General features: G+C 37.3%; 1 protein-coding gene across 1 annotated transcript in view; it reads right to left on the minus strand.

Moving 5' to 3' along the window:
• The window catches only part of LOC107727500 (rho-associated protein kinase 1-like), a 36,272-nt gene extending 14,937 nt beyond the window's left edge, over window positions 1-21,335 (minus strand). The window contains exons 1-21 of the mRNA XM_016537372.1: window positions 21,241-21,335; window positions 19,182-19,319; window positions 17,564-17,739; window positions 17,358-17,442; window positions 15,625-15,769; window positions 14,917-15,055; window positions 13,601-13,692; window positions 12,999-13,149; window positions 12,847-12,913; window positions 12,670-12,758; window positions 11,401-11,449; window positions 11,092-11,227; window positions 10,284-10,363; window positions 9,093-9,339; window positions 7,348-7,454; window positions 6,557-6,707; window positions 4,500-4,660; window positions 4,101-4,285; window positions 719-788; window positions 266-369; window positions 31-115 (exon numbers count right to left, since the gene is read on the minus strand). Coding sequence (XP_016392858.1) covers window positions 31-115; window positions 266-369; window positions 719-788; window positions 4,101-4,285; window positions 4,500-4,660; window positions 6,557-6,707; window positions 7,348-7,454; window positions 9,093-9,339; window positions 10,284-10,363; window positions 11,092-11,227; window positions 11,401-11,449; window positions 12,670-12,758; window positions 12,847-12,913; window positions 12,999-13,149; window positions 13,601-13,692; window positions 14,917-15,055; window positions 15,625-15,769; window positions 17,358-17,442; window positions 17,564-17,739; window positions 19,182-19,319; window positions 21,241-21,306 — 2,523 coding nt within the window. The 5' untranslated portion in view covers window positions 21,307-21,335. The remainder of the gene's footprint in view (window positions 1-30; window positions 116-265; window positions 370-718; window positions 789-4,100; window positions 4,286-4,499; window positions 4,661-6,556; window positions 6,708-7,347; window positions 7,455-9,092; window positions 9,340-10,283; window positions 10,364-11,091; window positions 11,228-11,400; window positions 11,450-12,669; window positions 12,759-12,846; window positions 12,914-12,998; window positions 13,150-13,600; window positions 13,693-14,916; window positions 15,056-15,624; window positions 15,770-17,357; window positions 17,443-17,563; window positions 17,740-19,181; window positions 19,320-21,240) is intronic.
• Between the last annotated feature and the right edge of the window lie 4,142 nt (window positions 21,336-25,477).

A 25,477-nucleotide genomic window follows, 5' to 3' on the forward strand; every position in this document is an offset into this window, starting at 1 on the left:
GTCTTTCTTGTGCTCCTGAAAGAGTTCAAAATACTGCTCCTCCTGCAGCGCGCGGGCCAACTGCTCCGACTCGGCCTTCGTCATGGTCAGGTCCAACTGAGCAGACAGCGACTCCCTATAAAAACAGGAGCAGCAGTTCACAAGACGACATTCAAAATAAATGCTGAATAGTACTTTAAAGTTACAAGATACTCTATGGTTCCTTATTAATTGTTTTAAAGCCGCCCTGTTTCAAATGCTACTTATTGATGAAAAGGACTTTTACTTCTCTGAGTACATGTCCTGGACTTTTTTGAGAGTCTCTTGAGTTTGTCGATTCTTCTCCTCTATCTCCTCCTTCAGCTCCTTCACCTGAGTTTTATAGAGTGTCTGAAAACAAGAAAAAACGGCTTGAGAATATATGACGTGACAGCACTAAAGACGTCACAATGAGGAAATGTTCATATCACTATATAAACTTGTGATGAAACTGGTATTACTGGTATTTTTTTATTGCACATCAATAAAGTCACGACTTAAACAAGTGGCATGACTAAATAATTTAATCAGATAAAAAAAGAAAAAGAAAACGTGTAGCTTCATGCAGCATCTCATATATCAATCAAGTCATCACATCATATAAAAAAGTAAAAGTTCCCAGACTCGGTTGTTCAAAGTGCGCAATGTGTTTTTACCACATTGAAAAACGCAAGTATGATCAGCAGTCTGTGATACTCACTGAGAAATACTGCTCAGCCTCCAGCTGGTCCTGAAGCTCCCTCATCTGACCCTCATTTCCTCGGTACTGCCTGAAAAGATACATTTCCATCAGTAACAGTCAGATTCACAAACAATTTCAGTCAAACTTCACAACTCAAGTACAATGTACAATTGAACATTAAAATGACCTGCAGGGCCATGTTCTAGGCCCATTATAACAGTTTAGCAAGTTGTTTCAAGCTAAACTCATTTAAGTGATGAATCGAGTAATCATATTTTGATGAAAGATTACAAAGACAAACTTATTTTTAATTTTCAACTAATGTGAACTGATGCACTGCTCACAATACAGTCAGGAACCTGTACAATATAAATAGTGTAGTGATTTCATGTTGACTTTAAAGTAGAGAACACAAAGCTAGGCATAGTGCCGAAATGCCTCATTGAGGAACCGAGTCCAACAGGAGGAGAGGTGAAGGATTAACCAGCTGTGGTCAGACGGAGGCTAATCCTTAATCCAACCATGTAAATATTGGCAGCTAACTGTTTTGGCCTGGTTTAAACCTATAAGCTGCAATAATAGCTATTTCTACAATAGAAAAGCATCTCAGATATTTAGTGATGTACAGGGTTCCTGCACAGTTTCCATTTCAAAATGCCATACTTTTCCAGACTCAAATTTCCAAACCTCTCAGTAGTTTTGCAGACCATATTTAACATAAATGGTTCATAGAGCATTATTTTCAGCTTTATATTTGGTATACAGTACAGTCATCTGTAAATGTTTATTTTCTCAGGGTTTGTTTCATTGATTTTCTCGAAGTGACAACATACAGAGTCCCTAAAACAACAAATAATAAATAAATAAAAAATACAGACTTTTACATGCACACAAGAAACTTTTTTGTGCCCTTGAGAAACTATTCACATGTGCATGGGAATGCTTTGCATGCTTATGCATTACAATTTCTAGTTTTATATAACCTATTTCCTTTGTGCATCCCTGCCATCTTACTATGAATAAGACGATAGCATGGATGCACATGAATTAACAGAGATCTACCTGCTCAACATTTTACTTTTCTGACGGTAGTACCTCTAATATTAAGGCCTAATGTCCAATTTAACACATCCTCCACGGCAGCACAGAAACCATGACACGAAATGGGCTGATGGCATAAAATTTGCCAAGTTCAAGAGTCTATAAAAAAGACTGGTACTGTAAAAAAGTGTTTAAGATTTGGCTTTCGTTAGGGAAGTATGCCATATTTCAAGGCCTTAGGTCTCTTTAACGCATAAGTCTGTGGAGGCCAAGAAAGCACACCGCGAAATGGGCTGATGGCACAATAGGTGGCTCAGCGTTCATTGTCCTATACGCTAAATTCAATGGTTTCTTGTGCACACATAAAATTCTGTACATTTTTTATTTTTGCAAAGGTCCTTGAGGTTATGTAATACGGTGCTAAGAATATAGTGTGAAGAAATCCAAAATGCTTATAACATATTGTCCCCCTTAAAAATATGATTAAAAACCACGCTGTGCATTGTAAATAACGTTTTATACTTTAAATAATTGTGTAAGTTGTAAAGCAACACAATTGTACATCACCTACACACACACACACGCGAGTCCAGTGAGAGAGAACAAAGCCAATAGTTGTGGAACTCCAAGGCTGTCAAGGCTATTTTATTCACTTAAACATCAGATGAAGTGATTATTTTCTCTTTAATACAGATGATGCCAATGTATTTTTCGATGAGCCCGCTATGTTAGCTATAATAACGTTACCTGCTTGACGGAAAGGGTTGCCAGGTTTTTCAGTCTTAAAGTAGCCCAATTCCGCGGGAAAACCGTGGACTTGGCAACACTGTGACGGATAATAATGTCTACAATGGACACGACTGCTTGAAGCTTGAATAGCTTGAAATTGTCTAATTTGGCACGGTCTCCCTGTTACACTAATAGTAGTAAGGCTTTCCTCTGTGTATACATATCATTACAAGTACCATTTTAGCTGTATTATTTGTGTCCCCTTCAAAAATTGCTCTTGTGAAATTTTATGTTTATTGTCCCCGCCACTGTTAGACGAAATGTACGCCCCTGCTTATAACCTGCATTTTGTAGAATGAAAAAGTGCACCTTGAATTCATTCAGTCATATTTGGCGATCACTAAAGAATCACTAAACAGCTGCCATGAAACCTCACTTCTTGTACGATAAATTTATTTTCATTAAATTCTTAATTTTCTATTATAAAAAAAAACTAAATAGGGGCAAAAGTCTGGAAACACAAATAATTTTCCATACTCTGCTTTCTTTTTTCCATACTTTTCCAGACCTGGAAAATACTTAAATCAAATTCCACACTTTTCCAAACCCCGTAGGAACCCTGGATGTAATAGCTTTTGTGACGCTATTTGGCTCAGAGCCAAAGGAAGGCTGTTATAAGGTCGGTGTTACTACTGGGGTCCAACAGAACCAACAGAAATGCTTGTACAAAAAAATATTAGGCTTGAAAATTTGACGCGATTACTTATGGGAAAAAATTATGTGTTAAAATTACTAATGCATTTAATGCACCCTGTCACACACAGACCTGTACATCATCTTACATTGATGCTGACTGTATAATGAAGCCTACGAGAATAGTTAAATGTCCCTAAAATTCAAGATATGAGGGCAAAAACTGCCCCTGTGCAGGTTTTTGTCTTACAATCTATTATATTTTAGTTGAACAATAGCACGTGAGCGAGAGTGCTGTTTTTCCCCCAATATCTGCACACAATTGCAGTGTATATTGCCTGCTGACTTAATAGTTCAATAAACAAGTTAATATTGTGTTAAACTTCAGACAAGCTTTTTGATTCAGTGACTCATTCATAAAGAGAGTCACTCAGGCCATTTCTGAATGAATGAACGAATAGGTTGAGTGAGTGAATGAATGAATTACTCACTTATTAAGACAGTAACTTGCCGCCACCTACTGGTGATTTTAGTTTCATATTTAAAGTATTATTTCTTTTTTAAAAAATCATTTCATATTTCAATATTTAATTTAAAAAAAAACACCCATTTATTATAATTATTTATGCAATTCTAAATCAAAATAATGACTTCATCTTTTTTGGAGTAATTTCTTACCCTAAATTGATGTGCGATTGATTTGCAATTAATTTAATTAATTAACCACATTAACCATTTATTATTAATTAGAAAATCATTCGACAGCCTTAAAAAATTAAGGGGTGATCATTTGCAACCTGTTTAGAAACTAGACATTTTGTATTGGTTAGTCTTTTATTTAAACAATAATAAATCAAATAATGGGGGATACATTTGTACCCTATTCACGGTGTATATTCATGACCCTTTTGGGCGCAGGAGAGAGAAAGCAACGTACTTGGTGAGCTGTGCCAGCTGGAACTCAACGGAGCGTTTGTTCTCGAGGGCCGCGTTGATCTCCTGTTTGAGCTGCTTCTCTGATCCTTTCAGGCGCTCGGCCTCCATCGTCCAGCTCTTCAGCTCGTTCTGGGCCAGCACACGCTTCCCGGACTCCTGCTCCAACTGCACCCGCAGCTCCTTCACCTGGTAGAGCGGAGGAAAGAGGAAAGATACGGAAGTTGTACTGCTAAAACACTGTCAGCAGTTTCTAATACATTTACATTTAGTCATTTAGCAGAAGCTTTTATCAAATGAGGACAATGGAAGCAATCAAAATCAACAAAAGAGCAATATTATCAAGCAAAGCTTTTTGGCCTTAATTAAGGTGTGTGGGGTCAAACTGCGGGTTCACGCTCACCTCTTCCTCCAGCCTCTCCTTCTGCTTCATCAGCTGGTCCATCTTCTGCACAGACTGCTTGAGGTCAAACTCCAGCATGGAGCATTGCTTCTCCACCTCCACCACCCTGCTCTCCGCTCGCATGCGCAGCGTGGTCTCCTCCGCCACCTTCTGGTCCACTGCTGGACAGAGGAAAGATTTGAGTTATTTTTAGAGATTTAGAATGAACAGGTGATCGATATACCTGCATTTCTAAATCATCTGAATCAAGAACTTCGGTTTGCCTAACTGAAGTGTGTTGGAGCCATTTCTGTTGCTCTTTGATTTCTGGCACAAATTATATTTAATCATTTTATAATTGTCACAATTTTGTCAATTACTCATAGTTTTCAGTCATGTGAGACTTGGAGGTCAAAACATCCTTAGAAGTGCAGTACAGACCCTGTCAAGTTTGCGTTTCTTTCAAGCCAGCTTTCAAGTTTTGTTTTCAAGCCAAAGAAGAAAATCAAAAATATGTGAACAAACTGCACCTGCAGAATGTCAATCACTAAATACATTGAGTCATTCTAAAATGCTCAACGTGAAAAACACTTAACATGTATTAAGACAGTGTTATTAAAAGATCAAATTCAATATACATCTTATGCATAATATATACAGGCACAGAATATGAATGTGTTTTCTATACAATGTTTTCTATGGGAAAACGTGCAATTTAGCATGTTGAGTTCATATTCTGGACAAATCTGTTCGCCTATATATAGAATGCAACATCAATAAGGTGTGTACTGAATTTGTTAACACTGACTCACTACATTAGCTGTAGCGTTCAATTGAAGAAAGCCATGTTTTGCCCTCCAGGTCGACATTCCTAAAAGGGTGTGACGTCACATGAAAACTATAAATTGTATTTTTGCTATTGTTCTTTAATTATTTTGATATTAAATAGAATTGAATGTGAATGTACTGTTTCTTTCAATATAGAGGTGTGACTCATTTGGACACGCCCTTCTTTGTAGCCTGACTTCCTCTTATTAGGTGGACCTTCTTTAAACACATTATGCACTTTCAGGTTACACTTTATTTTACATTTAAAGGCACAATATGTAAGATTTTTTTATTAAAATATCCAAAAACCACTAGAACAGTGTTATATATTTTGCTGACTTGTGTACTTACATTATCCCAAATGTTTCGAAGAATGTTTAAATCCAGAGAAATAAGCAATTTTAACTAGAGACACGGACCGTGTCCATAGTGTCATTGTGTCGCCTGCCAATGACGTCATAACCCCTCGATTTCCGAAATGAATCTACAGTCTAATTCATGCGCAACGCTGACCTCATACGTCATCCTTCCGGAGCTGCTTCCGTGTAAAACAGTGAGCGCAAGCTAGATTAAAGTGATTAATACGTTTTGAATATGGATATTTTTCTTACAAAAACGCATCGATTCGCTAAAGGAGGCCTTTGTTCACCCCCCGGAGCTGTGTGAGACACTTTTTTTCACATACACCTAGGATGCCTCGGGGGTGAGTAAAACGCAGCCTAATTAATTTTCATTGGTGAACTAACCCTTTAAGTAAAGATCATGTTCCATGAAGATATTTTGTAAATTTTCTACCGTAAATATATCAAAATGTATATATTTTTTTTAGATACTTTTTTTTATTGTTTCCAAACATTAAGAAAAAAAAATGAATTGCATATATACTGCACCAGTAACCAATTTTTGTAAAATACATGTAGCGTCTGCGTAGAATCATGCATGATCTTTGGGTTTTAAAACAAACTCATGGCCTGAGGGAGAGGATGGCCAGTTTTCATTTTTGGGTGAACTATTGCTTTAAATATCAGCACCAAAAAATTCCTACAGTCTAATTACAACACAGAGTACTTTCTCTGAACTTATTTGATAGTATCATGTCTATTAAGATGCTATTAAAAGCAAGTCTGCTGCTCCATATGCATAAGTGTGAAATCCTGGAGGTGGTGTCTGGACACGCAGCGAAACGAGACGCTGTGCGGTGTCTGGACTCGCAGGAAGGCGGTCGCGGCACGTCTCGCACGCACACATACCGTGCATAGCAGCTGACTTGGTCTCCTCGATTGACTCGTATTTGTCTGTGAGTTGAGCCTTCGTGATGCGATGCTCTGTGGATTCCTGGTCCAGCCGCTGCTGTAGAGTCTTCAGCTTGTAGTTCAGGTCGATTTCCAGACTGTTCTTCTCCTAAAAGCACAGAGCACATAGAAACACTGGTTACACAAAACACAATTACTTTACACAGCCAACACAATCATTTTAAAAACACAGTGAACACAATAGCAGCCAAAGACATCATCATCAAGACAGGAGATGGATTGGAACTTTGGCAGTGATTCTATATCAATTTACTACACTAATTTAAACACTAGAACAAAATCTTGATTCATTCTATTCACACTATATTTATGCATTATGTATAAACCTTTGAAACAGTGAGACATTTTAATAGTGAGACAGTCGCAAACAGTGAGACATGCTAAATCCTCAAGGCAGTGCCTAGATTTCCATTCAATGTGCATTGCTGTATTGTTACTGAAATGCTAGAAGGCACCAACTGATGTGTCTTTTTTTTAAATTACATTAACTTTCATACACTGTAAGAAAAAAATCTGAAAAGAAAAAAAAAGTAGTGGTACCTTTACAAGGTTTCAATGACCTTTTACCTTATCTACCCTTAAAAATTGGTAATTTATGGTAATGTAAACTGATGCAAAACAGACACAAGGCAAAAATTCTTAATGGTCCACAATAGACTACAATTATTATGTAAAATACACAAAAAATATATACACATTTTTAATAAAAATAATCATAAAAATAATACCTTCTCTAAAACGTTACATCTGTCCTGCACTTGTTTTCTCTCCAGCTCCACTTTAGACAGACTGTGCTTCAAGTTCTTGTTGTCCTCCTGTAGACCCGTGATACGAGCTTCAAAGAGACAAACAACAGACTTACATCACATTGGATGATCACAATATCTGCAAAGGGAATGTTTGGAAATGTAAAATGTAGTATTTCCTACTGGCACACTTAAGTAATATATGAAAATTGTAAAAAATGAAAAAAAAATTTTTTGCTTTACATTGCAGCCTTAGGCCGTTCACACAGAAAACGTTTTTCCATTCCAATGCGCTACTTTTCCATGGTTTTTCTATGTAAACGCGCTAGACGAATGTGTATGACCGTTGCGCTCATGTCTTTTGCAGAATCTCAGACGAGTGCATTGTTTTTAAGACGCTGTGTCAAGTTAAAAGAATTTCAACTTTTACACGCAATGCCGCCACTCAATGTGAGTTCCAAAACAGTGGACCAATCAGAAGCCTCCGGAGGCGGGGCAAGCATTGCAAGATTTTGTTTAAGTGTAGCAAGTTGGTACGGCAACATTGCAGAGGTTCTGCATTGTGCTTATTCTAAAACCATTCCTGAGCGCTGTGTCTCGCATTTTTAGACGCAAAGACGAGTTCTGTGTGAATGGCACTTCATTCCCTCCATTGCCCAAAACAACAAAGCAAAAAAACTGATTTGCAGATTTGTAGTTTTAAGATAAAACTGAGGCCATGTCCACACATACACGGGTATTTTTATAAATGGGGTTTTTCCTTCTTCCATTTAAAAAAAAAATCTCCGTCCACATGAAAACACAAACGCATGCTATGAAGCACTGTCAAGAGCATGCCAAGCCAACAGGTGGCAATATAATCTCAACCGTAAAGCCATGTTGACCAATCAGAAGCCTGAAAAAGTTTCCAGTAGGCGGAGATAACAGCGTATGCTCCGACGTCACAAGCAGTGTTGCCAAGACCGCGGTTTTCCTGCGGAATTGGGCTACTTTAGCACTGTTGCCGCGGGATGTTTTTCATGTCCGCGGGTTGAAGCGACCCCAATAACGTGATATTTAGCCACTGGAATGCGAATTTTACTGGAGGATCCCCTCCGAAAAACGTGTATTTTACCCCCTGGAATGCGATTTTTACCCCTCGAAACGCCATTGGGCTAGTTTTGAGTAGCAATTGGGCGGGTTTTGTTGCGAAAACCTGGCAACACTGGTCACAAGCCAAAATCTCCGGTTTCGCGGTCTACACGATAACACTTTTTGAAAATCTTCACCCTGGCAGGAGTTTTCAAAAATGTTCGGTTTCAGTGACCTGGTGCTGCGTTTGCGTGTGGACGAACGGCCAAACCGCATAGAAAAAGCTGCGGTTTTGAAAATACCCGCGATCGTGTGGACAGGGCCTAAAACATCACATTGAAAAGTATTCAGATCCTTTGCTATGTTATTTGAAATTAACTCAGGTGTATCCCAGTACTCTGGATCATCTTTGAGATGTTTCTACACATTGTGGTAAATTATCTATAAGGTCTAAGCTAAAAACGCATAGAGTAAAAAAAGAGCTTGCATAGCTCAGAAACAGGACTGTGTCAATCTGAGATTTCAGATCTGAGGAAGGTTGAGCTCCAGAGATCATCAGTGGAGATGGCAGAAACCTCCAGGACATCTCTGCAACTCCTTATGGCAGTGTGGCCACATAAAAGCTTCTCCTCAAATCAGAGAAAGCCCGCTCTTACCTTGCAGCTCTCTGATCTCCTCTGAGCCCTGGCTGCAGGACCGTCTCTCTGTGTCTAGCGTGGTCTGCAGCTGGAGCAGCTCTTTTTCCAGCTGTTGTTTGAGACTCTCTGCGGCGCGGCTCTTCTCCTGCAGATCGCGATTCACGCTCTCCAGCTGGCTCATGGACTTCCCCATCTCTGTGTGGCTCTTCCTCAAACGCACCACCGTGTCAGACTCAGCCCGCAGAAGGTCGTTGGATTCCCTCAGCTGTGAGGACAAGGTTGTGTGAGATGGTGTTTCTTAATTGTAATGTACAGTGAGGAAAATAATTATTTGATCCCCTGCTGATTTTATAAGTTTGACCACTTACAAAAAAATTAAGGGTCTATAATTTTTATGGTAGGTTTATTTTAACGGATAGAGACAGAATATCAACAAAAAAATCCAGAAAAAACACATTATATAAAGGTTATAAATTGACTTGCATTTCAGTAAATATTCTCTCTATCCGTTAAAATAAACCTACCATACAAATTATAGACCCTTCATTTCTTTGTAAGTGGGCAAACTTACAAAATCAGTAGGGGATCAAATAATTATTTTCCCCACTGTATAGATCCAGAGTCAGAAGATCTGGATCGCAGAAGATCCAGTCACAGTACATTTAAAGTTTGAGAAAGTCATCTCAAGAACAGCTTCCAAAACAATATCACAACTCACATTTTAATTTGCTTTAATCTAGATAACGTGTTGTGCATACCTTAAAATTTTGTGTATATATATATATATATGAAGAGTTCAGATGCAAAAGCCTCTAAATGACGTCTGAAATTTTTAGAGCATTTTTATCAGGCTCCTATATTTATGTTCAGTTATTTCACTTTAATTGCATAGAAAAGGACCTATACATTGCCATTAGAGTAAAATTACTGAACCTAAACATAGCAGATGCCAGTTAGAGGCTTTTGCATCTGAACTCTTTATACACGTACATACACACACACACACACAATATATAAATAATACAAAAATATAGTAATATATAATATATTATATGTGTGAGTACTTACAGTATATATATATATATATATATATATATATATATATATATCATACATACATTCATATCTTGTATACATTAAATATACATCATCTCCTTGTCTAACTCCTAAATATTTATAATACCACAAGTTTGTTCTTCACAAACTTACTTGGTTCTGCAGCTGGGCGACCTTTTCATTGTTTTGACTCATTTTCCTCAAGTCTTCCAGCTGCTCCTTCAAAGTAGACACTAGTAAAAAGGAAATAAAAGTTTTTAGAAATAAAATATTTTATATTGGGGGGCGGGGGTGCTTCATCTTTTCATATAACGTATTAACAGAACATTGAAATGTATATTATAATGACCTACATAGCACTTGCCTGAATGATATTTAAAGGGATCATATGATGCGATTTCAAGTTTTCCTTTCTCTTTGGAGTGTTACAAGCTGATTGTGCATAGATAAGATCCCTGAAGTTGCAAAGACTAAAGTCTCAAAACCAAAGAGATATTCTTTATCAAAGTTAAGACTCTGCCACGCCCCCCTAAAACGGCTCGTTCTAACACGCCCCCAAGCTAATTTACAGATTGATATACATATAACATACAGGTCTGGCTGCTCTTTGCTGGTTCTGGTTCTACTTGGATCTCACCAGTGTTCTCATCCGAGTGTGCCAGTGCAGTCAGATTGATAATATTTTCTGAATATTGATTGTTTCAAATGTGCTCTGTTAATTAACACAACTTACTTTCGGTTCCGAAAATGTGGTCGAGAGTAAGTTCAGTCAACCCAGGGTTTGAAACTCTTTTGAGAGACATTCTCAAAAAAGTGCTAAATATAAAGATAACATGGCGGTGTAGATTTATTTCTAGTATAGTTTTGCCGCTTACTCTAAGCAAACATACTGAGGTAAGTTTCATAACCTGCTTTCTAGAATACCCCCATGGTACATTGGAATGAGACACTGAATCCTCACCCTCATTCTCCAGATTTCTTCGTTTTTCAGCCTCCTGTTCAGCCTTTCTCTGATGTTCTGTTGCTCTGTGCTGGATCATGATCTTGTCTTTCTCCAGTAAAGACATGTTAGTCTCCACACTCTTTCTTAGGTTACTCTGAATCACGTCAGGACAACAGAATAACAAGAAACCGAGAATTAACATACTAAAAACAACCCAAGTTTTAACAGATCTTTAACTTGAATGATCTATTAGAGCCTTTTATACAAAATACAAACCCTCTGTAATTCTTTACATTCATGCTTTAGAGATTAAATCATTTCACTCACCTCCTCGTCTAACTCTTTCATTATCTTGTCTAGCTTTGTATTGGATGCCCTGAGGGGGAAACGAATCAAACAACAGATTTCAAAGGCCTGATTTTATTGTGAGAAAATTTTACTTTAGGTTTGGATATAGGGACGAGGAGCTTAAATGAGGAAAGGTGGATGGATTATTGAGGATGGATGGATCTACATACTGCATGGATGGCGGAATGAAGAGTTTGGTTTGAGGATGTATTTGGGACAGACTGTTGTATTGTGGCTGAATAGGAGAGGAGTTTGTTTTGGGTGGATGTATGATATATGGATGAGGTGTTTGACTGGTTTGAATAGGGTCTTTGGTGATGGATGGGTGGATGGATGGATGGTGTTTGGTTTTAGATGGATGATTGAGGTGTTTGCTTTAGATCTGAATGGATGAGGTGTTTGATTGGTTTTGAATAGATGAATGTGGTGTTTGTATTGTTGGATGGTGATGGATTGGTGGATGGATGGATGGATGAAGTATTTGATTGGTTTTGGATGGATGGATGGATGGATGGAAGAGGTGTTTGGTGATGGATTAATGGATAGATGAGGTGTTTGGTTTTGGATGGATGGATGAGAAGCTAGTTTGGTTTGGTTGGATGGACGGATGGATGAGGTGTTTGTTTGGTTTTGAGTGGATAGATGAGGAGTTTTGTTGGTTTGTGGATGGACGGATGAGGTGTTTGATTGGTTTGATTAGGATGTTTGGTGATGGACCAATGGATAGATGAAGAGTTTTGGAAGGATGGATGATGGATGAGATGTTTGATTGGTTTGGATAGGGTGTTGGCTGAAGGATTGATGGATGGATAAGGGGTTTGATTGGTTTGATTAGGGAGTTTGGTGGTGGATTGATGAATGGATGAGGTGTTTGATTGGTTTGGAAGGACAGGTGAGGAGTTTAATTGGTTTTAGATGGATAGATGAGGAGTTTAATTGGTTTTGGATGGATAGATGGTGTTTCATTGGTTTGTGGATGGACGGATGAGGTGTTTGATTGGTTTGAGTAGGGTGTTTGGTGATGGACCAATGGACAGATGAGGAGTTTTGGAAGGATGGATGAGGTGTTTGATTGGTTTGGATAGGGTGTTGGTTGAAGGATTGATGGATGGATAAGGGGTTTGATTGGTTTGGGTAGGGAGTTTGGTGGTGGATTGATGAATAGATGAGGTGTTTGATTGGTTTGGAAGGACAGATGGATGGTTAGATAAAGTGTTTGGGTGGATGGACAAACAGACAGATAAACACCTGCACTTCTGCTCCATCTCGTCTCTCAGCTGCATCTCACTGTGAAGTTGTTCTTCTAGCTGATAAATTCTCTTCTGAAGATTCTCCAACTGAGGGATAAGAGAAACAAAATGAGTCACCCTCACAGTTTAAGAGACAGACTCACTATTATAATGCCATGAAAGTGAAATTTCTTACATGACTCTTATCTTCCTTTGTCGAGCTGCGTTTGTCACTTGTCTTTATAGCTGGTTCCCGAGGAAACCTGACAGCGAGTCAATAATTAATTAATTTAACACAAACATCTGGGCTCTAAGCACTGACTACCTGTTCTGAATCTCAGTACTCACTGGTAGTAGGTAAAGCCCACGAATGGAAGCTGGTTGCCTACAAATGCTTTAGGAATGGGGAATGTCTCCTCCTCCCCTCGATCTTCCTCAATGTCGTCAAAGTTGCTTGTGTCTACATCACTGCTTAACTCCGGCACCACTGGAGCAGCCGCTACAGGCGACAATACAGTAGTGCATTTTAATGAGAACAAACAAATAATGCTACAAGCACAAATACATCAAGGCTAATTAAAGGCAGGTACAATTTCAGTTCAGTTGTTGTCTCTACTCAGGATTAGATGGATGTAATACAAAATTACAGCAAATCACTTTGCATTTACACATTTATAAATGAGGATTCAAAATATACGAGTAATTCAAAAAGCATATTTGCCACAATTAATTTGGACAAAAACAGATTTTTCTAAATGCCTTTTTGAATATTCCATGAAACGCTTTGATGAATGCAGATTTTACCAGTACACTAATATACATGCGGTTTCAAAAATAACAGACATTAACTAAAAAGTCATAGAAAGACCAATTTTGATTTCATGGGGTGTTTAAGGTAATTGAAAAAGATAACGAAGCTGGCAGATTTGAGGTTCAGAAGCTAAACTCACTCTCTCTCATGTTCTCCCATGTCCACTGGTCGTTCTTGAAAAAACTATGTCGCTTGATTTCGTCGACTCCATTGCGTCCTAACCGCACCTCCCTAGTGAGAGGAGATGAGATTAGCACGATGTATTTTGAGTAAACAAGCTTTTGTTCACTTCTGCATATGCAACTGAATAGTGATGAAAACATGTACTCCTGCAAACTGAGGAGTACAGGGTGAGTTTTAACTCATAAGCTCCTGAAAAATAAGGTTAACAAATCAAATCTTTATGAAATTATCAAATTATCATCTAAAGCTTTCAGATGGATATGAAAGAGTTGATCATAATATTAATCCTAATGCGTGACCTTATACAATTCAAAGCTATTAATATTCCTTCTTAAACAGAGTTAAATGCAGAAATTAGTGGTGAAGTTAAAGTGTCATTTCCACAAGGCAATGAAATCAAACAACTGAGGCCTAACTAAGAGAAGCATTTAAATAATGAAAATTATAAAACAATCATAATGCAAGAACCAAATTATTTTGTAATACCCAGAAAACACAAACAGCAGTTTGATGCATTTTAGAGAATATCAAAACTGGTGTATCAATGTAAGTCTAAGACATTTTTCATTGCAAGCCAGACAAACTTAAGTCTGGTCACTTAGAAGAGCTCACAATAAGCCTAATTGTTGGGAAGATTTGGGGTATTGTTCATATCTGCAGCACAAATGTGAGGGTCAGACTACACACTGGTGTTTAAAGGGGTCATATGATGCGATTTCAAGTTTTCCTTTCTCTTTGGAGTGTTACAAACTGTTCGTGAATAGATAAGATCCCTAAAGTTGCTAAGTAGCGCTTGTTGTCTGTCGTTTCTCTGACCACAAATGCAGACATGGTTTTATGTTTACGCGGCGCGATGCAACGCGTAAAAAGACAGTATAATCAGTAATTATGTCCCCACTGGATGCAACAAATGCCTCGTTTGTAATGGGTTTTATTGTTTTAGTCTCGTCGCACTGGGACACGGCATCACAGTATGGTAGGGGCGTAACATTTCCGTCACACGCTTGAGGTATTCGGCCAATCACAACGCACTGGATAGCTGGCCAATCACAGCACACCTCGCTTTTCAGAACGATGAGCTTTGTAAAAATCGACGCGTTTCAGAAAGGCGGGGCATAGAGGAGAAACAATAATGTACAGTATGTGGAAAATAATGTGTTTTTTTTTACCTTAAACCACATAAACTCATTTCATTACACCAAATACACAAAATAATGTTCTTTTTTTTAGCAACGTCATATGACCCCTTTAAAATATTTTTTGCATGCAAACCTGTCTGTGAGGAAAGCACAGATGAGGCTTTTTGCATCCTTTGAGATGTCGCTGTCATCGGGGAAGGTCAGGGCATTCTTGTGATTCATGATCTTGCTGTAGGTGCCCACCAGAGAGTCAGCGTAGAACGGCGTGTCACCTAAGGAAACGTTAAACAACACAGACCATTATTCTTCTGAATGCCTCCTCTATTCCTAGCTCTGTGATCTCACCATCTGTCGGGAAAACTTGCATTCTTAGGAATTTGTCTTTGCCTTTATGCAGTTTAATTTCTGAGAATTTAAAGTGGAGCCAAAACGCTCAATTACTGTGCCAGGAGGTCCCCTCTGGTTGTAGGGATATATGCTCAGAAGTGTAGCTTTTAATAGACAAGAGCACTCTGGGGGTTTGAAATGTGAGGATAAAAAGACAGCACATCACAAAATAATGCCAAGACAACATGATTTTCCAAAGAGTTGTCTTTGCACAAACAATGTGCACTTCGATTCACAAGCAACTGGTTTATTAGCAGGTTATTTTAATAAATCGCTCAAGTTACCGGTTTAAGTCAGTCTGATGAATTTTTCACTACATGAACTCACTGAAGGAGAAATGCATGTTTCCTTAATAATCACATAGCAGAAAGTGTAAACAATAAAACACAGTGGTGATTTACTGTATGTAAGAAGGAACAGAAAGCGCTCTGGTTGCACTAATGCTGAAGCTCACCGACGAGCATCTCGTACAGGAAGACCCCCACAGACCACCAGTCACACTCTCGGCCATAGTAACCGTCTCCTCCCTGCGACTTCAGTACCTCTGGAGAAATATAGTCTGGAGTTCCTACTGCCGTGTCACATCGTACCATGCCATCCTGAGAGCGGGAAAAACAAAAGAACAGAGTCGAAAGCAGAACTGAAAGAACACTAAATGTGACTGAAGGAATGCTTGTCATTCACAGGGTTCAACAGTGCGAGTCTTTCTCACATTTGCAACTAAAAATAGGTGTGAACTGTAAAATGTATTTAAAGGGATAGTTCACCCAAAAATAAAAATCCTGTCATGAATTACTCACCCGCATGCCGTTTCAAACCCGTAAGACCTTCGTTCATCTTCGGAACACAAAATTACGGTTAAATCACTGATGTCACATGGATTATTTTAACGATCTCCTTGCTACCTTTATGTGTGTTGATCGTGGTAATATCCTTGCCGTCTATGGGAGGGTCAGAGAGCTCTCAGATATCAACAAAAATATCTTAATTTGTGTTCCGAAGATGAACGAAGGTCTTAACAGGTTTGGAACGACATGAGGGTGAGTAATTAATGACAGAATTTTCATTTTTGGGTGTACTATCCCTTTAAGAGCATGCGTGCAAAAAAAAGTAAGACGACAAAAATTATGAAATTTAAAGTCATAAAATATCTTGATTGAATTAGGCATAATCCAAAGTTGCAGTTCTACGGGTTTGCACTTTCAGAGCAGTTCACCACCAATGAATACTGTGCATTTATGCCAAGCGATTGCTTATGATCTACTGTCCATGAATTAAGACAATGCATGTTCATGGTGTTCATTGTGATAGAAAAGCATAGACCTTTCAAAATAAGAGTCCCAGTGTATTTCAGATTTGTTTATAATTAAAAGTCCTTTATTAAGCATAAAGGGTTTTTCCTGGTTATTATTGGTATTTTGGTAACAGAATAAACCGTCTCTGGCATTTAATTAAACTGAAATTCCTGTCACAGGAAGGAGAAGATTAAGAACATTATTTTACACATTATTCAATACATAGATTTTACAAGTATCATCACAGTAATCTATGTATAGTTTATACAGTTGAAAATAGGACAATAAATAATGATTTCTGAATGCTATTCTTAATTATTTATTATTATATCATATGAAGAATGTGATTATTGTTACTTCAAATATTTGTACACTGGAAAGTAGACACAACAACATGAATATGGTAGCATTTATTTACATGCTTACAGTTCCCTTATTTGAACGGCAAAATGTGATTAAAATATAAATTGCACAATTATTATAGTCATCTCAAATAACTGTGATGAAATCAAATAACTACAATCGGATGATTACTGTAAGGTTTCAAATCGCTTACCGTGAGCATTATTCCCGTTATTACATGAAATCTGTACATGTTTGGTTTTTCTTATTGAACAAGAATAATTTTATACATTTTTGTGCCAGATGTCAGTGTCCCATTCAGTTTTTCTTCCATGTCTTACAACAATGTTGCAATTTTAAGACAACGTGTCACGTTAAAATTGGTTTTATACTTCTAAAAATGAATCTTGAGACCTCCGCAATCGTTTGTGTTTTGTACCTGTACATTTACAGGGCTTGCAAACTTATACAGGGCTTCTTGAGATCAACTGGTCATTCAGACAACCCAGTGACTCTTATGAAATTGTGTAGTTTTGCACACCCCTAGTACCTTGTTCATTTTCATGCAGGTCCCAAAGTCTGCCAGCTTCAAGTGGCCTGCCTTGTCTAGCAACATGTTGTCAGGCTTTACATCCCTGAGACAAATATTAAGCGAAAACACACAGAAACACAAACACATAGGTTATTTTCAACATTTCAAGCAAGTAGGCTCACCAGTAGAAACAATGAAAGGCTTGTTTAATGTATGAATGAGACCTGTGAATGAAGCCCATGGAGTGGATGCAGTCCAGTGCCAGCACAACCTCAGCAGTGTAGAAACGAGCCCACTTCTCAGGCACGTCGTAGTTGCTCATTAGGTTGACCAGGTCTCCGCCTGGCATATACTCCATCACCATATAGAGGTAGCGGTCGTCCTGGAATGCATAAAACAGCTGGACGACAAAAAGAAAAAAATTACTTCATACTTATGAATACAGCTACATGTTTCAAGAAACTATAAAACACATATATAACCTTAACACATGATAAATGGCCACAAAAGCAATAGAAAATTTTTTAAATGTGGTTTTATACTAATGGCAAATAGACATTCATACCCATTCGAGACAAATCACACAGGTTATAATTATAATTAATAATCATAATGAGATTAAAAAAAAAATGTTTGTCACGACAAACTTTATGTTGGCTTGAGAAAGCCTGACAAGAAAGATTGAAGTGGATTTAACAGCTTTAGTCAGATGGTTTTAAGTTTGAAGTAGTTACAAGTTTGATTAAGTAGCAGTTTTAATAGATATTATTAAGTATGTCACTCAAAAAAAAAAAAAAAAAAATCTTGAGAGTCCAAAAGCATTCCCTGACAAAGCTATTGCCATGCAGTTAAAACACGTCTATAACGAAAGCAAAAAATATCCCTGTATAGGTTTTTTGTTTTTATATTTATAAGATATGATATAGTTAAGTAATATCGCACAAGCAAGAATGCTGTTTTCCCAAATATCACCGTATGAGCGCCATCGCGAATGTGATATTTCTATCCAACATTTTAACAAACAAGGAGTTAAAATTGAGTGAATTACGTTTTAGAAACAATAGTGTCTGTTTTTTTGTTTCGCCAATGAAAATAGTTCCAAACAAAAGCGGAACTGCAATGTTTCGTTCCTAAATTAATCGTTTTTTTAAGTAATCTTTTGAGTCAATGATTCCATGATCCATTCATGCTTCGTTTCTAAATGTACGAATCGTCTGAATGAATGATTCAATGAATCACTCATTAAGACTTGCCGCCAACTACTGGTGGTTTTAGTGTCATATTTATTTATCCATGAAAGGCCCAACAGCAAAGATACCAGCACAAAAACATACTCGGCAAAATGTTTAATTATCGTTATCAACAAAAATCCCACAAAACATTGAGATATCATTTTTTGTCAATATCACACACTCCTACTTTCAAGTTGTTCTGAACACAACAAGCTCACACAGAAACATGCATCTTATTGCTAAGAGATGCATGACAAATGAAAACAAAAATCAATCTGAAATCACAAATAATTGTTCTAGCAAAGATACCAGCACAAAAACATACTCGGCAAAATGTTTAATTTAACATTATCAACAAAAATCCCACAAAACATTGAGATATCATTTTTTGTCAATATCACACACTCCTACTTTCAAGTTGTTCTGAACACAACAAGCTCACACAGAAACATGCATCTTATTGCTAAGAGATGCATGACAAATGAAAACAAAAATCAATCTGAAATCACAAATAATTGTTCTAAAATTGTTTGATATCCTCCAACTGAATAGAATCATAGTCTGAAGCTAAAAAAGACTGTGACCATCATACACTATGTGATATTCATACCTGTACTACCCAGTTACTGTTGGCAAAGGCCATAATATCCCTCTCTTCCCAGAAGAAAGCAGAGTCCGACCTCTTGATCATCTCAAACTTGCTGAGCAGCTTCATGGCGTACACTTTCCTTGTGGCTTTGTGCCTCACCTACCAAACACAGAGAAAGGGAACATGAACAGGGCTTGTTATTTACTTAACCTTCACTGGACTATGACATTCAAATAAAGTAAACAGTACAGAATATAACAGTCTTATAACTACTACTGTATTCACACTACGACAGGCAGAGCATAATTTAGTTTAAAACAACTGAAACAGAAATAATGATTCCTTCGAAAGAAATATGAAGTACACATATGTGAAAACAGCATTTATTCTTGCATACTTATGGACTAAATGCCCTAATGGATGTTGTCTTGTGAAGCCCTGCGATCACAAATAAACATGCATCTTATTGTTCTATTTAAAAAAATCAATAACTATCAATTGATTTTGCACTTTGAGTTTGCACTCCCGACAGAAATTAACAAATGACTGTCAACGTAACAGATTTTATGATAAATAGTGGGCAAAAATCAATGCAAGAGTGCTAAATCACTGATACACAATGATAAAAAGTTTGTCAAGATTAAATAAGAATGTCTTGGTAATAACATCCCTTCTCAATACACTCTATATAGCGCTCTTCATGCTAAACAGTGTCACATAGTTTTATCTATGCATCTATTTAAAAAATGCATATCATACGTGAAATTAAAACCAGTATGCCGGATAAACAGATACACCATCCAGCACTAATGTGGTATGTTTATTAAAAAATATCTGGGAAGTACAGTTAGGGGCTGTTCACACAGAACGTGTTTTTCCATTCATTGCACTACCTTTTCATTGTTTTTCTATGTAGACACGCTAGACGGACGTGTATGACCATTGCGCTTTTGTCTCGCGTCTTTTGCAGTGTCTCACACGAGTGCCTTGTTTTTGAGACGCCGTTTCAAGTTAAAAGAATTTCAACTTTTACACACAGCGCCACTCATCAAAGTTAGTTCCAAAACAGTGGCCCAATCAGAAGACCCCGGAGGCGGGGCAAGTGTTGCGAGCGAGCTTTTGTTTACAGTAGCAAGTTGGCATGGAAAATGTTTTTTTTTGATGGCAACATGGCAGAGAAGGCATTCTGCACTGCGCTTTTTAAAAAACTATTCTTAAGTGCTGTGTCTCACGTTCACTGACAATTAGGCAATATCGCGTTCATAATCGCAGATGAATCGCATTCGATTATGAATGCGATATCGCCTAGCTCGTCAGTGAACTATGGCTCTGTGTATTAAATGCCGCTCCATCTGAAAGCAGGTGATGGCGGTTTACTACCAATCACAGAACCGGCTTTACTTACGAGATGTGCATGACAATCGCATGCGATTAATTGCACAGCCCTAATGTATAGTTTAATACAAGAAATCACAAAGAGTACTAGCGCTGCATCTAGTGGGTTCAACTGGATAGGCTAAAAAAAGTATTAAAATGCAATGACACCTACATCTCATCTCATGTGCCACTGATAAGGTTGCCTGATGCACACCTAAAATTCGAATGCAACGTTTTTGCATTCGAATATATGGATTTTTATTTTAAATTCGGCGAATATTCGAAATTGTATTTATTTTTTGACAGGCCTACTATTAAATAGTTGCATATTAGCATGCACAGTCTAGCATATTGGCTTTTTATTAGTACTCAAAAAGCACATATTAATGCCTTAATCTGCATGACCATATTCTAGATCCATTAAAGGCACAATGTAAGATTTAGTTTTATTAAAATATCCAAAAACCACTAGAACAGTGTTATATATTTTGCTGACTTGTGTACTTACATTATCCCAAATGTTTCGAAGAATGTTTAAATCCAGAGAAATAAGCAATTTTAACTAGTGGCACGGACCGTGTCCAAAGTGTCATTGTGTCGCCTGCCAATGACGTCATAACCCCTCGATTTCCTATATATATATATATACTCCAAAAATGGAAGTAACAGCAGCATAAATGACAACAATACTCAATACACTTACCAGCTGTACTTCTCCAAATGCCCCTCGTCCTATGACCTTTACCACTTCATAGTCATCTGCTTTCATGCGAAGCTTCCGAATTTTGCTGATTGTGTCCTTATCTAGAAACAAAAAAAACATGCACACCCTTAGTGTGCTTGGTTTAATAATTTGCAATTTAGAGAGAGACTCACGCCTGTAACTAAACGCAGTTGTCAACTGACTGTGTGAACGTAGCCTTAGACAACCTCACTGCGGGAGACACCCGTTTAGATGAATATGTGTACCACTGAGGGCCCTATAGGCTTTATCTAACACAGCTCTGCTTCCCGAGGGGATAGATAACATTCAGCCAGATTTGGTCTTCGCTGATCAAGAGAGATTGAACTGAATCTCAGTTATGAGAAATCCCACAGTATTCGCAGAAACATTAGAGAAGGATTTATGGTTATTTGCTATGCTGGACAGTTAGCAAAACATTTCGGGGAAAGAAAACAGTTGTATTTCATGTCATGGAGAACTAGAGCGGTGCCAAGTTGCAAATCAGTAATTTCTCAATATTCTTTAGCATTTTGCTGCTAAATAACTTGCTATTTAAGTATTTGCTCTGAAATGGCAATCAGATGAACATTAATTTCCATAAGCACAAAAACATTGATTCTCAGATGCATCACGGTTCATTTTATAACGATTAGTTAAAGTCTGGCAATGTTGCAGCAAACAGGGCAATTGCACGCTTGCACGTGTGTGTAGCTGTGCGTGACTGCATGTGTGCGACTAAATGCATTTGCAAAATTCATGTAAACAGTTGGTTATGGCTTGTAAACAGAGCGGACAAAACATCTTAGGTGTCAAAATAGATCTATGCATGTGAATGAAGTTTTGACCTGCTGCGGTCTAGGAAAAAAATATTGCTTGCTTCTCTTTCTGGAAAACTTTCAGGTACTTAAAACAATCTTAGATACTGAAAACACTATGTTTATTGCTTGTGTTTGCTTTCTGTTTTAATGCCCTCACACTTGCAAACTGCAAAGTAAGGAGGAAAACATTAAATGACATGCTGTTTAAGAAATATATTGGCAATAAATAATTGTGCTATTCATAATGTAGCTAAGTATACCAAACAAAATCATGGGAATATGATTGTTGATTATGTTCAATATTTTGCTCAGCATTAGTTCCAAAGCATTGACAGCAATATAACATTTACAAGGATTTAATTGTAGCACACAGGACTATTTTCGGCTGTTTATAGACGGCAAGGCTTCATACATGGATTCAATCTTCTGAACATATTTGATTTGTCTGTTTACATTCACATGACTCTGATTCTGAGATCTGTTTAGACATTAATCTACACCCAAACCAGAATGAAACAATTGGTGATTATTTTCACTATGGATCATTACATTATGAAGATAGTAGTACAATCACAGTAATATAATAGCAAAAACTGGCCAAAAAAACACTATACGACGAGTAGGGATGGGTACCGAAACCCGGTATTTAATTGGTCTCGGGGCTAAATTATGAAAGACCGGAGTATCGATAAGCTCTGACGTTAACGGTTCTGCTATCGGTACTGGAGAAATTAATAAAACACACATACATTTATTATTGCTATATATACATTATCTTGCAAATTCTATCTCACCAGATTACTTCAATGAAATGTGAATTTTGTATCTTCTGACCAGTATTTGTACTACATGTCATCATTAGTCATAATTTTTACATACTAGGAAACAAATATTCTTGCATGATCAGCAAAAAAATGCAAAATTTCACTGCAACCATCCAAACTAAAATGAATGAATTTGCAGTGTTCTCTGTTAAAATCCAGTGTAGTTGCTTTCATTTATCTATCTATCTAGAAAAAAGTCATCTGCACAATCATACACTGACCGATTGTTCAAAAACAACATGTGCGAGATCATTTTAAGTTGCAGCCTTGTGCTGAAATGCTGTAAATTATTATTTTTCACAGTCATTAATGCTCCATACCCCATACTGACAAAGCAAAAACAGATCTGTGATCTAGGGCTGCACGATAAATCGAAATGGAATCGAGATTGCGATTCGCCAGAAGCTGCGATTGTCATGCGTATCTTTCAGTGAAGCACGGTTCTGTGATCAGCAGTAAATCTCCATCCAAAGGCCAGAGGGCGCTCTCGCGCTGAAACTCCAACTGCTCCATCTGAAAGCACGTGATGATGATTTCCTGCTGATTACAGAACTGGCATTACTATCAAAATGCGCATGACAATCGCATTCGATTAATCGTGCAGCCCTACTGTGATCAATTGCCAATGCAAATGTATTAAAAAGAAAGAACTGAAATGTACACGTGAACAGAAAGCCGCCTGTTAGACAGAGTAGAAGCAAACTGACTTCTCTTTCCCGGCTTATCATTGGTTTAGCAATGCACAAGCCGGCAATGAGTATGTCACTCACTTTGTAAAAAACAAACTAATCATTATTGACTTCACTAACCTGAAGGAATATGTTAAAACAATAAAAAGGCATGTAGCCTGAACTGAGGCTGAGAGCTTGACTGAGCACACGGCACACTTGATTTAGAGATCCAGGATTACAGTAGATTAAGATTAAGCCTGTTGATATCACTTATGCCACTGCTAACCTGGTTCCATCGGTCTGCAGTTTCTTAACTGTGAACAGTTGATGGGCATTTATATACATGACTAGTCAAAAGTATGGAATAATAATTTTTTTTGTTTTTTAAACAAGCCTTTTTATGGTCACCAAGGCTGCATTTATTTGATCAAAAAGTAAAAACACTAACACTGTGAAATATTACAATTTAAAATAACTGTTTTCTATTTTAATGTATTTTAAAATGTCACACATTTCTGTGATGTAACGCTGAAATTTTATTTTTTCAGGATACTGTATTTTGAAGATTTTTTTTTAATTTTCATAAACTTTACAGAACTTTATTTGCCAAACCACATGTAACCATGTGTCCACCCAGACATGTTTGAGAAACTGCAAATTACCCTCCTAACCCCACTTTTATTCATTTAGTTTCTCAGATTGTAGGGCTTTTCTGATAAAAATTGCAAGTTTGTTTAAAAAAAAAAAAAAAAAAAAAAAAAAAAAAAGGAATTCCAGATTTGCTGTGCTTGTTTGTAGGGCTAAGCAATTTGACCAACATTTTGTGATTATATATTAATATGGCTATTAAAATAATAATAATAATAATAAATTGTTATTATTATTTAAAAATATAAAAATAAAAATAAATAAAAAATACAAAAACGTATACTATAATAATAATAATAATTGTGTTTTAGATTACATTATTTATGGCTTAATTTCTTCATTTTCAAAGATAAACCTTCACATTTTTTATTCTGACAGAAAACCGCAGGAATCTCTTAAAGGGACAGTTCATCCGAAAAGTCGTCATTTACTGTTTTAAACCCGTTAGACTTACTATCTTCTGTTGAACACAAAAGATGATATTTTGAAGCATGTTGGGAGCCATTGACTTCCATAGTATTTTTTTCCCATACTATGTAAGTCAATAGGTTACCAACATTGTTCAAAATATCATCTTTTGTGTTCACCAGCTGGACGTCAGTCATACATACAGTATTTGGAACAACTTGATGGTGAGTAAATGATGACAGAATTTTCAGTTTTGGGTAAACTATCCCTTTAAAGCTTCTTTTGTTGATAAGTCCTTCTCATTACAAGTATAGGATAGAGTTTGTGTGGAGCAGCATTTACTGTGAACCGAGCTGCAAACACTTCCTCACGTGTAACACCACAGTGTCACGCTTCACTCTGAAACACGCAGCGCATGCATTTCTTTAATTAAATTGCAGCCTTTGTGATTTGATAATCACACTAAGCCATACCGTGATTTGGTTTTATTTCAGTTAATCTTGCGAGCCCTACACCAATGTCTCGTTTTTGCATTCTAAGCTATAGATTCTGTGTTGTTCCTCCTCGCCATAGTTTAGAAATCTCCTCTTATTACGAGCTGTCATTAAAACGGTGACATGAACAATTCAGTGCTTCATTAAATTGCAGATGAAAACAGGATGTGCAGATGCAATTTTTTCAAGTGTTAATGCATCACGTGTTCTTCTATGTGATTTCGCAACATCGACACAATGAGACTTGCAAAGTGCAAGGGATTCTCCATTTGATGTTTGTTAAAGGTTCTTTTTTAGGGATGCACGATATTATTGGACCGATATCAGAATCGGCCGATAATGGCTTTAAATGT

The sequence above is a fragment of the Sinocyclocheilus rhinocerous genome, unplaced genomic scaffold (genome assembly GCF_001515625.1).
Source record: "Sinocyclocheilus rhinocerous isolate Xijiao unplaced genomic scaffold, SAMN03320098_v1.1 scaffold306, whole genome shotgun sequence".
NCBI lineage: Eukaryota > Metazoa > Chordata > Actinopteri > Cypriniformes > Cyprinidae > Sinocyclocheilus > Sinocyclocheilus rhinocerous.